Here is a 12,222-nt window from a genome sequence, read left to right on the forward strand (position 1 = left end):
TGTTGCTACTTCAGGGGCAAACGGCAGGTTACGAGGTGTCATGTGCTGGGGCAGAAAGGAAGGGCAGAGAAAATAAGTTACGCTTAGCCTAGGAGCACAGGCAGAAAGTAAATAAAAAAAATGCAAAGTAATATATCTGGGGGAAGCAGTGAGTAAAATAAGACGCCTGTGAAGGGGGGGAGTGTCTGGGAGCAGCATCATTCTTCCTCTGTAGACAAACATGGGCAGAGGGCTTGTCTAGTACCGAGTCCTGGAGGAGAAAAATGAACGCAGTGTGTCAGCTCTAATGATCCGGGTGACGTTCTCCATGCGGGAAACTGTTCCCGGGGATCATTATAATTGACAGCTTGACTTTTGTCAATATTTCCATAACAGCTCGCCCCAGGCTCTCAGCCAGCCCCGGTGTCCCAAGGGCAGCCAGGTCTTGCAGCACCCTTGGATGGCAGCTCAGAGGGGGAGATTTCAGCAGGGTCACTGGGTGTTCTCCTCCCTGGACCCTTCTTCCCAGGGGAAATCCAACTCTGCAGAGAAGCTGCCAGCTAACCCTGGTGTGTATTCCCTGGCGCCAGGACTGCTGGGCGCGGATGTTTAAGCAAACATGGAATAAATCTGCATTAAGCTCCTGCTGATACTAGTGCTTTGAAAGGTGTTTTAAAGGGTTGCCTTAGTGATAGCTTGAGGAAGGCTTGATTACTCACCTGCGATGGGACTGTCCCTGTGCGGTTCTGAGCCCAAAGGTTTTGCTGAAGAGGGAAAAAGGTACCAGAAAGGAAATCAAGTGATCAGGGCACTGGTGAAGGTGTCTTGCCTGGAAAGCCGAAAGGGGAGCTGTGGCTCCCTGGCTCCTGCAGTCACAGCCAAGACCCTGGAGCGGGCTTGCCACCTTCCTTGGCTCTTGAGAACTTAATACTCTTCAGGTTGACCAGAAGCCCAACTCCCCGCAGTGCACGTGCAACACAGATGATTTTGAAGGCTGTAGGCTCTGAGGAGGAGTTGGTTTTTGGTGTTGTACCGGAGGGAAGAGTGAGAAATGAAGGGAGGAATTTGGGGAAGTGAAACCATGAGAAATCAGGAAAAAGCCTTGAATGTAAGAGCATCCAGCTTAAGCAGAGGGTTTTCAAGTGAAGTGCAAGACATCTCTTTCCTGGGGAGATTTCTTTTAAGACCAGCTCTAGGAGGGCACAGTACATCCTAGGAATGAGTGATGCCCTCTTTCTATTTGGGCTTTTCCCGTGGCTCCTTTCCACTAAGCTGCCAAGGGAGGTTTTGCTGGCATTGGCCTTTCTATCACCTGTTTCCCTTAATATAGTTATATACTTTTATAATCAGTTCCCACAGCTTCCCGTAAGCATTATGCTTAGCAATGGGGCACATCGAAACATTAATCATTTGGGGCAGTAATTATTATAATTGTAGACAGCACATGACTGAAAGTGCCTTTTGTGGATGTTAGGGTGTAGTGGTCTGGACATTTGAGTGCAGAAGAAATAGGATGCAGCCTAAAAAGAAAGGGGGCTACTGAAGAGAGCAGTGACTGTAACTTTACAGCAGCAATACCTGCTGATGGTTGATGGCCAAGATCCCATGGCACGATTTCTATCCAGGCTATCAAAATCCTTTATGTCCACGGTCAGGCGGCTAGCAAATGCGGAGTGTTTTCTGGATGCCCTGCTAGCAGCCGCTGGGTGACAAGCGACTCTTGCACGCAGGTAGTGAAGGAGCGGCTGCTGTGTCATGCCATCGTGGGGAGCAAGGCAGGGAAGGCACAGATAATGCAAGTGGATATCACGTGCGAGTTCGTTGCTCCCGTTCTGCAAATGTCCTCCAGAGAAATCATTTTCCGGGTGGAGAAGGTAAGTCTCTGGATTGCATCCTGGCATTTAATAGCGTGGCTGATGACTGAAAGCCCACGGGGAGTGTGTGCTTGTGTTCAAAGGAGGAAGTTAAGCAGCTTCTCCAAGTCCATGGGGCGTTGGCTATTGATTTGAGCAGGACCAAGCTTTTGCCGTTAACACTGAGATCATTATTTCACTCCTCTGGGGTTGGGGACAAGTCCCACCAGCTCTGTTCTGCCTTTCTTCACGTGGAGGCAGAATTGAGCCAAGGGCACAGGGTGAGAGAGATGCGTGGGACCCACGAGAGCAGCGTGGGCTTTGCACAGCCACCTCGTGCGCCAGGACTGCAGGTGGGAGAGCATCGCGGCAGCTGAGCGATGCTAAACCCCCTCCTCAGCCTTCCTGAGGCGCTTTGTAAAGTAAGTGAGGATGTTTTTAGAGATGGGACTGGTTTTTAACTTCACCGAAGCAAAACTGATATTACAGCTGCTCCGCTGAGGGGGATCATGGCCACTTCTAGAGAGATACCAGTTTCTGTACTCAGTATAAAGGGAGGTTTTTGAGGATCCTCCAAGGCACGGTGAAGTCTGAACACCAATCCTGTAGGGAAGCTGAGAAAAACGGAGATTGCTGTCAGCTCCTCAGCCTGATGAGAAAAAAACATTATCTCTTGTCTCTCTTTGCCTTCTCTGCTGTTGGTATGGATGCTAGCTCTTTGCATTTCCCCAAGCCTTACCTCCTTCAAAGGACCCGCAGACGTCCTTCAGCTGCTGTAATGATAACACCAACGCAAAGCAGGTGCCCTTTAGTCTCTGGATCCTGACTTCTGCATCATCTTTCCCTCTCCTGTGAGGTGTCTGAAGAAGAGAAGATATTTCATTATTTAGTTTCTATGTTTTCAGGTCTCTCCTCCAGTTCCCAGGCATCCAGAGAAGCACAAAATCCTGTGAGCAGGCAGTTCAGATTTAATTAGAAGCTTTTCAGCTACCCCTGATGTCTGCCTGTGGTCTACTTGATGCCACGCGCTCCGATTTATCGAGTGCTACGACACTGCAGCTGTTTGATATCAATACACCCAGAACTAGTTTCCCAAACACTGTCTAGTTTATATAAACCATGCAGGAAGCCCAGAGCAATGCATAAACAAGAAGAAATAGCTTAGGCTGAGCTTAGCTTTGAGCCTACAGGCACCTCGTCGCTGTAGCAGGGACAGCAGGAGACACATTGCAGCCGGACTGTTGAGGTTTCTAACTGGCTGTAAATGTCCAAAGCTAGCCTTAGGCTACTGCAGGCTCTCCTCTATGGGCCAAATCCTGCTTGCTTTTCTCCTCTGACTAGCGTCACTGCTTGTGAGGCTACTAGAGCTGATAAGGTTGTAAGAAATTACTGTATGTGAGTGAAAATCATCTTGTGCCATTCTGCCTAAGAGAGGATACAAAATTGGAGACAAATGGTCTGGGTTCACTTTCTAGTTTTGATCTTGCTCAAGCAGCTGCCGCCCCTCGGGGTCCTGTTTCCTCATCTCTACTGAGACGGTTTCCCTGTCCCCCGGGGGATGCTGTGGTTTCTAAACATGAAAAGCATCTGATATACTTAAAGGAAAAACCTCCTAAAAGGGTAGAAACTAATAAAAATAGAGATGTATGCACTTTTGGGGTTGAAAAATGCGAAATGCATCGGAAGGGGAAGGAGGTCCATGGCCACGTCAGGTTGGTTTTTTCCCCTTGTCTCCTGTTTCTGTAGCAACCCAGTGATGTCCTCACTCTTCAGCACAAGCCTCTTTCTTTAAAAAACATCTCCTCCCTGCCACTCAGCGTTGTCCTGGCCTTAGAGCAACCCTTCTTAGTCTGCGATGCGGACCGGCAGCCCCTGCCCGCAGACGTTCAGGTGAGCAGCCGTGGACCTTCCTGCTGGTGGGGTTTGAAGAGGGAGGAGTGTGGTGGTGCGTTTCTGTGGGAAGTCCTCTAGTAGATAAGTTTATTCTTTAGAGTCAGCAATAGACTGGCCTGAACTAAATCAGCTTCAAAACGAGTTGCTAAAGGAAATGAAATATCATCTGAATTGGGGAAATACGTCCTGGCTCGAAGACATGAGGAGGGGGGAGCAGGCAACTAGGTCTGGGCAAGCCATGTAGTGAAGGTGTCTCTTGGGAACCATCCCAGCTCTCCGGCAGCCATCCTCAGATAATCTCAGGAGCAGCTTGCGCCCTTCAAGGGCTTTCAGGGAGGCTGAGGATGCTCCTCCAGCCGCTGCCTGGCACCTGCCCCGTTGTCGGTGGAAGGCGTTGGATATGGACTCTGCTAAACCTGTTGTAGGCACGGCCACCGCTTCCGTGCCATTCCGGTGACTGGCACCTGCAAGGGTGAGGCTGCAATGCCGTTGCACTCGTGCTGTGAGGATAAAGGAGTTCCTCTGGAGTCAGGGCAAAAGGCCTTGGCTTGCCAGAGTGCTGATTTGGTTATGTATTTAGCATATAGCTTTTGTGGGTCAGAATTGATTAGCGCAATATTTATTTCCCTCTTGTATCGATGCAGAGCACAGGCATGTGAGCCTGAGACAGTCTGAGACAAGAGTGTTGTGGTGCTTGTGGTCAGGTGGACGCTGTAAGGAAAATGAAGGACGAACTGAGAAGGCCACGTTGGGGTCACACTTTGAATATTTACACGTTTCATGCTGTCAGACCTTGGGACTTCATCACACTGGTGGTTAATACTCTTCATCTCCTTGCAGCCCATGAAGCTGGAGATAGGGGAGGAACTTCATCTCTCCATCAGATTTAACCCTGCTTACGAAGAGGATTTGAATATCTGGGTAGCAGAGAAGGCTCTGAAGATACAGTTTCTCGAGCATCCTCATGAGGAGCAGGTCACCGTTCGGGGAGAGGTTTACTTTCCGAATCTCCGTATCCAGACCATGGCCCTGGACTTTGGCTGCATCTTGAATGACACTGAAGATGTGCGTTCCATCGAGATGACCAACTGCAGCCCCCTTCTTGCGCAGTACCACTGGTCGTTCCTGACAGACAGCCGCACGCACCAGATGAGGTATGTGCACCTTTGCCCTCTCCTTAAAGCTCTTCTCCTTCCTGGTGTCCTGTTTATACTTTGCAAAGACCGAGGCTGTTTGCCTGGGATCTGACAAATTGCTTTCAACTTTCCCTTGTGGAAATAACACCTACCAGCCGTGGTCAGGCTAGATGCTCAGGGAATAGGTGATCTCCACCAGTTTGACGCTGGGAAGGAAGCAACGTTCTCCAGCCAAGCTGGGACTGTAAGACACTACCAACAGTTTTTGCGTAGCCCATAACCTGCAATCCTGCTTTATCTCTGGAGCTACAAAGCCATGCTTAGGCACTTGGACAAGCAGATATATAACGTGACCTCTTGTCCTTCCCTGCCAACCCTATTTGTTGTCATCTCATACTAAGAACCTACACAGGCACTGCCGCCAGAACGGTGTGCTGCTGTCCCAGTCTCTTGCTGTTGCTTCGCTATAGCCCCCGTACTGGTTCCCCTGGGAAGGAAAGGTGGTGCGGAAAGCTGCTTTCTCAGACCTTCGTGGCCTGAGGCAAACACCACCTTGGTGAAGTGAGTTTTCATCTGTTAAACTGCACGTCACATGCACGGAACAGCTATTTAGTGTTTTACAGCGAAAGGGCAGGTTCTGCTGCTGCTGTGGGTACAGCTGTAGGTGTTGGTGGGAGGACTTGTCTGAACATCCCCGGGGAGTAGGGCCATCCAGCGCTGGTCTGTGGTTTCCAAGCCCAAGAGCAATCTTGCAGTCATGCTGGAGCACATCAATAAACACATTTCTAGCAGTTCCTCCCTCTGTGGCCTCTCTGCATAGTACAAAAGTTTAGTCTGGGCAGTTTTAATTACAGTAGCAAATGGTTTTTCCATAATGCCCTAGGAAACCGAGCAAAGTTAACCATTGTGTATTGAAGTGCTGCTATTACAAATAATACAGATCATCAATAAACAGTTTTGTTTAGAGAATTGGGATCTGGCTGAGAGGAGACGACCTATCGGGAACTGGAAATTAGCTACGGCTATGAGGAGGTCTTGTTGGAGAAGATCTGGGCACTGGGGTAGCCCAGTCACAGCTGGGTCTTACAGAGGAAAAAGTCTTCAGGAGGGGCCCTTCTTGATGCACGGCACCTTCAGAACAGACCCTAAAATGCAGAGGAAAGTCTGCAAAAGCAGGTGAAGGGAGGTGGGCAGGGAAAGGGGAGCAGGGCTGTAAGCTCTGCTTGGAAGCCCCTGTCATCTCTTGGTAAACTAGATTAAGGTTTAATTACAAGCTAAAGGGAAAATCCAATTTTGATGATAGAAAAATGCGTATATTTTATAATAACAGAGAAACAAGCATATTACAGCGAAGCCTGTGTGGAATTAATTTCCTCGGGGGCCACTTGTTGGCCGGTTGCCTGTTTATCTCTACTCTTATTTTTTTTAGAACCAATTTAGGTTTTTTGGAAGTGTGGATGCTGAATCAGTTTTCAGCTTTCAATTACCCCATCTCCACCTAAATTGGCTTTGCTGGACCTGAGCCTGCAGGTGCTCGTCCTTCCAGCGGATGCCGAGTCACCCATCTCTGCTGAGTCGGTAGCAGTTGAGGGTCCTGAGCATCTGGCAGGAGATGGCAGCCTCTGCTCCAAAGGGTTTGGCGTAGCCCCTTTGCAGGCTCGTTAGCACTGTGGACGTTACGACAGCTCTCTTTGCTGCTCTGCATGTTAATTAAGCAGTAATGTACTCTCTCCGGGTCCCTCAGCAGACACCATGTGATCCTCGGTGGCAGAGCTGGAAATGAAGACAGTCTCCAAGCTATTAACACCTCAAATTGCTCATTAAGAGCCCGGCAGAAGGGCAGTGTGTCAGATATTATTTCTGGTCCACATTAAGCACTGTTGGTATTCTAAATTATCAGATCAAACTAGCTCAGTCTGACATCGAGGGAATCAAACATCAGGTCCTCATGAAGGTGAGATCAATAGAATTTAACCATCCATACTTCTAGCCTTGCTGGAGCCCATCATCAGAGACTCCCAGCATCAATCAGACACACACATTCATTTTGGCCAGGAGAGAAAAATGTTGTTTCTTTGCCTGGACAAGACTCTGTGTGCTTAGATCTTTTTTCTTCTAATTGTTCAACCCATTTTTCCCTCCTTATTCTTTGGTCACTGTGGCTACTTTGAGCAGAGCAATCACGTAAGTCACACAGTCCAACCGTTGCTGTGTGGTTGGACATGCCCAACTCAAGCCAACCCATGCCCCTTCTCTGACACTGCTGAGCCATAAATTTCTCGTGGTTACTCCTCATCTAGACCTGTGTGGTTAGAGACAGACTGAGAATAGTCTCTCCTCACCCCTTGGACCTTTGGTAGGTCAAAGCTGAGTTAAGCCTTTGCACCAAGAGGTTTTCTGCGGCGTTGGAATGGATCTCCAGAATCATCCAGCAGATGATAGTAGATATGGAGCCAAACTGAAACATTTCATCATGTTTCTTACCTTAAAGGTTTCTTCGGTGAGGATTGGTTTGCCCTCCTTTTGAAGGGCAGTATCCAGCTCCTCAGCTTTGTTTGGGATTCCCATCAAAAGGAAGACATTAAATCCAAAGGATATACACGGATTTTCTTAGAGACCTGTGACAAAGGCTGCCAAAGACTCATCCCCAAACTTAGCTGTTCTCTAGAGTTTTCATCTTTTATCAGGGATGCATGCCTTGTCATTTACTGTGAGCGTTGCTGTTCCTGCATCACCTCTTTGTCCCCTTCGTGCGAGACGTGTTCCCTCCTTGGGATAGAGCTAACGCATGCCGAGCGGTCCGTGTGCCGGGATGGATCCGCAGGGAGCTGCGCACCTCCATGGCACATGTCACACCCCCTCTGTCTATTGATCTGACATCTCTGGAGAGTGGGAGCTTCTTGGCTACAAATCCAGCGTAATGAATTGCCAGTAGATTCTTTGGGGAAAGGGTTTGTTGAGCTAAACATGTAGAAAATGACTCTTTCCTCTCCATCCAGGATTTTCTAAGTCAATTTGTTTTGAACAAACCAGGAGCCTTTCTCCTCCCAAGTGGATCTTCCTATAGCATTAGTAATTTCTCTCTCTCTCTCTCCTTCCATGTCTCCTGGCAGGCTGCGCCGCAGGGACCCTGCGAGCCAGATCCCAGCCTTGTTACTGACAAAAAAAAAAAACCCCAATTCTGTGTTATATTTGATGGGTTTTTTGCTTTGTTGTTTTTATAACAAGGAAGAAATGGAAAATGCAGACAGCGAAAAACAGCGCAAGGCAAAAAGCTGACAGCAGTGCTCTGTCAGCCACCGGAGGGGAGAGGTAGCAACATCAGCAGTGAGAATACACATCAGAACTGCATACATCCACCGTGGCCCTGATGCTGGGCAGTCTCGGATGAGTGACGGTAGAGCGTACCCCTTCCTCAGCTCCCTGGGGCAATAGGTTTTGGGCTTTGGTAGCCCCATGGGTGCTACTTTTCCTGCTTAAATCCCGTGGGTGACTTAGAAAAGGAGGGAGTGATGGGAGCGTGCTGCTGAGCGCGTCCTTCGGCTGCCTGTGGTTTGGCAGCAGCAGAGAAGCGGTTTGGTCGGTGTAACAGAGAAGCGGCCTCTTATTTCTCGGAGATGGAGTCTCTTGGAGCAAGGGCTGGGTGCCGGGCAGGTTCACCTCTGGGGTGGCAGTCTGGCTGCCGTGAGTGGCTGGGGGGGGGGGGAGAGGCTCTACGTGTGGATGAGACACTGGGGAGCTGAAGCAAGGGAGACTTTGGGAAATTTGCCACCTGTTCCACCCAGGCAGGATGAAAAGTAAATACAGTGAGTGCCAAGGAGGGCTTTGGAGCCAGGACTAAGCGAGCATATGTTGTTACCAAGTCTATATTAGAGACGTAAGCCTGGATATTGTGTGTGGGTCGGTGATACTTGATCAGGATGAAGGTTGGGGGGTGATGCTTTCCCATTTGCAGTATGTCTGTAAGCTTCTCTTCCCTACCTTCACCTTCAGCATGGGGACCCTCACCAGGCACCCTCCATCTCTGTGCCTTCCAGCAGGACACTGCTTTTTCCAAGCTCTCTTGCTGGGAAGCTGCAAGTTTGAGACAGGTTCTGCTGCCCCAGGGCTTCTGACCAACGGTTACGCTGTTGAACACCTGGAGGACTTCTACCTGGGCCATCGCAACAGAGGTTGGAGCCCAGAACGGCTGCGTGGGAGTCACTTTAACTATTACACTTGGGTTTTCTGAGGCTCAGCCCCCTCCTTTGCACAAGGGTGAGGGACCCCGAGAGCTTTCATTTGCCTCGGCGGCCTGGGGAGCAGCCCCAGGGTGTTGGAGGAGTTGGATTGAGGGCAGGGGAGGCGAAGAAGAAAGCATTACTTAAGTGAAAAGCACTGCACGTCCCACCCAAGGTGCTGTCGGGCAGCTGACTGTCTCCCTGGCGTTGTCCTGTGCCATCAGGACAAAGTGTGGAAGATGTCCATGTGTCATCCACGTCCTGAGTGGGCTGCGGTTGGATGGGGGTTGCCTTCTGGTTCTATAGCCAGTCAGCAAACACTGGCTGGAGGGTGACTTCTTGCTCTGGCAGCGATGTTCAGTTAGCAAACCTGGGGAGCAGCCGACTTCTGTCTTTGCTTTCTGAACATCTTCGTTACCCAAGGCACACAGTGGGAACCCGGGGGGACGTTTGCATTGCGAACAGCATCCTTCTCCCTATAAATGCCATTGCGCCTGTGCTGCCTGGGTGGCTCATGCTTTAATTCCCTCTGGGCTGCCGTTCAAGGCCCGTCTCTGCAGAGCTTTACTGTTTATGAAACAAAATGTTGATTTTTTTTTTTTTTTTTTTTTTAAAATTATATTTCTTTTTGGTTCGTGGGAACAGCTCGCTATCGTAGCCTGGCTGAGGCAGAGCGAGAGCATCGATTCAGGAACCGCTGCTGTCGCTTCCACTTCATCTCTCTGGCAGAGCACTAAGGAAGCTGTCAGATGAAATCTGGGTGGCAAGATGGGCTATTTACTCCTGTTTATTTGCTGACCTGCTGTCACTGCGTGTGGCAGTGATGAGTAAGGTGACATAATTTTCCAGACCTCGTTTCTCTTAATTTCTCCAGCTGTTTCTCACCCTCCACTCTTTTCCTCCTTCCTGCAAGCTGTGCATCAAACTGCTTTCCGTAAGGGAAAATCCATCTGAACCCACTGGCATCACTCTGCCCAGGAGCGTCGTCTGTAGTATCGCTGTGCTCTTTGCTGGTGCATCCCTGTCTGAGAAATCTTTAAACTCTTAAGAGTAGGGCTCAAGCCAAATTTGAATCCATGTGTCAAATCTTCACATGTTTTCGGGTATAAATCTGCACTGGGGATTTTTGTGCTGATTCCTTCTAGTCCAAGGTGCTTCCTAGTGCAGAAGTGATGGAGAGCCCAGCACTCCTGCTGGTCCCATCTTCAGCCCTGAGCTGGCACAGAGACACACAGATTTGCAGCAAAAACCCTTCCAGAGAACGGGAATTTTGTCCTGTGTGGGGCTGGACTCTTACAAGACAGTGAAACTGGTGCTCGTCCTTCTGTACAGCCTCTCTTTCCCCTCGAGAGGCTGATACTGGGATGGTGGATGGGCAGCGCATGGGGTTTGGGTGGGTTTCAGTTCCCTTGCTGCTTACTGGCTGGGTTAGGGCAGACGGGGAGAGTACCAGTCAGGGAGATGGTTTCCCAAAACTTCATCACGTCTTTCTTTTTCAGAAAGGGTGGGATCTGCCCGGCGTGTGCCAGTGCTCTGTTTTCCTGTTGTGTCACTGAGGAGGCAGGAGATTGCCTCAGCGTGGAGCAGAAGCAATGCTTGCTGTTCCTCTAAAAGCCAGGTGGCCAAAGCCAGAGTTTCGGTCCCCCAATGGTTTCTTTGCCAATGGTTCCTTTGGCCACCAGCTCCATGTGCTCTAGATGAGGAGCCACTCCGTGCTGCGATAGACTCTGACCCTGTTAAAAAAAAAAAAGTCATCTCTCATCCAGCTGGTCCACCTCTTCATCCCTGAAAATAGCCACAGCGTGAAGAACTGCTGTTGCTACTGCCCTTATAGCTGCGCAGGAGCATTGATTCATAGAATCATAGAATATCTCAAGTTGGAAGGGACCCAGAAGGATCATCGAGTCCAACTCCCTGCTCCTCTCAGGACTACCTAAAACTAACTCATATAACTCAGAGCATCGCCAGATGATCCTTGAACTCTGACAGGTCACCGTGCTGCTCACAGAAGCAGGTGGATTGTCTCTACCCATTCAAAAAACAAGTAGCAATTGGGTTAAGAGAGCGTGGACCCTGTGTTCAGACAGCCCAGGTGAGGACTTTGGGATGTTGAAGATGTATCACCATAAATCTACATCTCCTGACTCGGAGAGGGAGGCAGCCAGGGGCAAAGAGAGGGGAAACCTTTAGCTCTCCACAGCGCAGCAGCTTGGAGAGGACTTCAGCTCGCAGGGAGGTTTAATGGGGCTCTGCGAAGGGCGGGGCAGCCCAGCGAGATGCCCACCCCAGAGTTAGTGCTGTGGGATGGTGCGAGAAGCATTTATTTATTCCCCACCGTCAGCTTCACGTAGCAGAGGGAGGCAGGGGTCCCCGGGGGGGTCAGGCACCCCAAGGGTCCTTCTGGGCCAGCTGGCATGCCGTGCATTTTCGAGAGCGCCTAACTCAATTAACTCTGCCTTTTCAGCCGCTCTGCCCTTGGGAGAGTAATTTTTCTCCTCTGCGGGAAACCCTTCCGACTGTGAGCTTGCTTTGCTTGCTTTCTCTTCGGTGGTAACTGTCCCTTCTCCCTCGCCCGCTTGCCTCTGTCACCCCACACTTGTCCTCAGCTGTCCCCAGTGTCGCCTGGACCAGGCCAGTGCTGTCTGGTCATCCCTCGCCCCGTCCCCCGGAGCTCAGTGGGGCCACTGGGCTGTGAGCGTGTTCCCGGGAGTACGTCTGCCTTGCTCTCGGTGAGGCAGAGGGTAATTAGGTTGTACTGTGCGAGTGACCTTTAATAAGAAGGCAGCAGCGATGTTAACTAGCCTTTTACGCAGGGTGGAAGCCATGCACAGCCTTAAATCTGTGGTTTCTGCTGGTGTGAGGAGCCCTGCCCTTTCTAGACGGGGGATGGATGGCGATGCCAGTGTACTCAGCAGAGTGAAGCTTCAGCGTCTGTCTGATTTATTTTGGGATGCGACCCTAGGAAGTATATTAAGCCGAAGGGGTTTTTTGGTTTGTTTTTTTATTTCTGTGTTTGTTATTGTTGCTGCTTTACCTTCTCCTGCCTTTCCCTGCGGTGACCCGCTGCAGAGTCCTGCTGGGAGGGCTCGCTGGGCTGTGGCATCGCTGCCTGCCCGGGACGTGCCGGGCAGCCTGCGTCAG

The 12,222-nt window shown here is 50.2% G+C and overlaps 1 protein-coding gene across 1 annotated transcript in view; it reads left to right on the forward strand.

Annotated features, from left to right (window-relative positions):
* Nucleotides 1–12,222, forward strand: part of LOC104077114 (hydrocephalus-inducing protein homolog) — a gene marked incomplete at both ends in the record, with an annotated part of 100,529 nt that overhangs the window by 78,690 nt on the left and 9,617 nt on the right. The window contains 3 exons of the mRNA XM_009578232.1: nucleotides 1,710–1,853; nucleotides 3,579–3,722; nucleotides 4,566–4,879. Coding sequence (XP_009576527.1) covers nucleotides 1,710–1,853; nucleotides 3,579–3,722; nucleotides 4,566–4,879 — 602 coding nt within the window. The remainder of the gene's footprint in view (nucleotides 1–1,709; nucleotides 1,854–3,578; nucleotides 3,723–4,565; nucleotides 4,880–12,222) is intronic.

This window comes from Fulmarus glacialis, unplaced genomic scaffold, assembly GCF_000690835.1.
Source record: "Fulmarus glacialis isolate BGI_N327 unplaced genomic scaffold, ASM69083v1 scaffold4595, whole genome shotgun sequence".
In the NCBI taxonomy this organism is placed as follows: Eukaryota; Metazoa; Chordata; class Aves; order Procellariiformes; family Procellariidae; genus Fulmarus; species Fulmarus glacialis.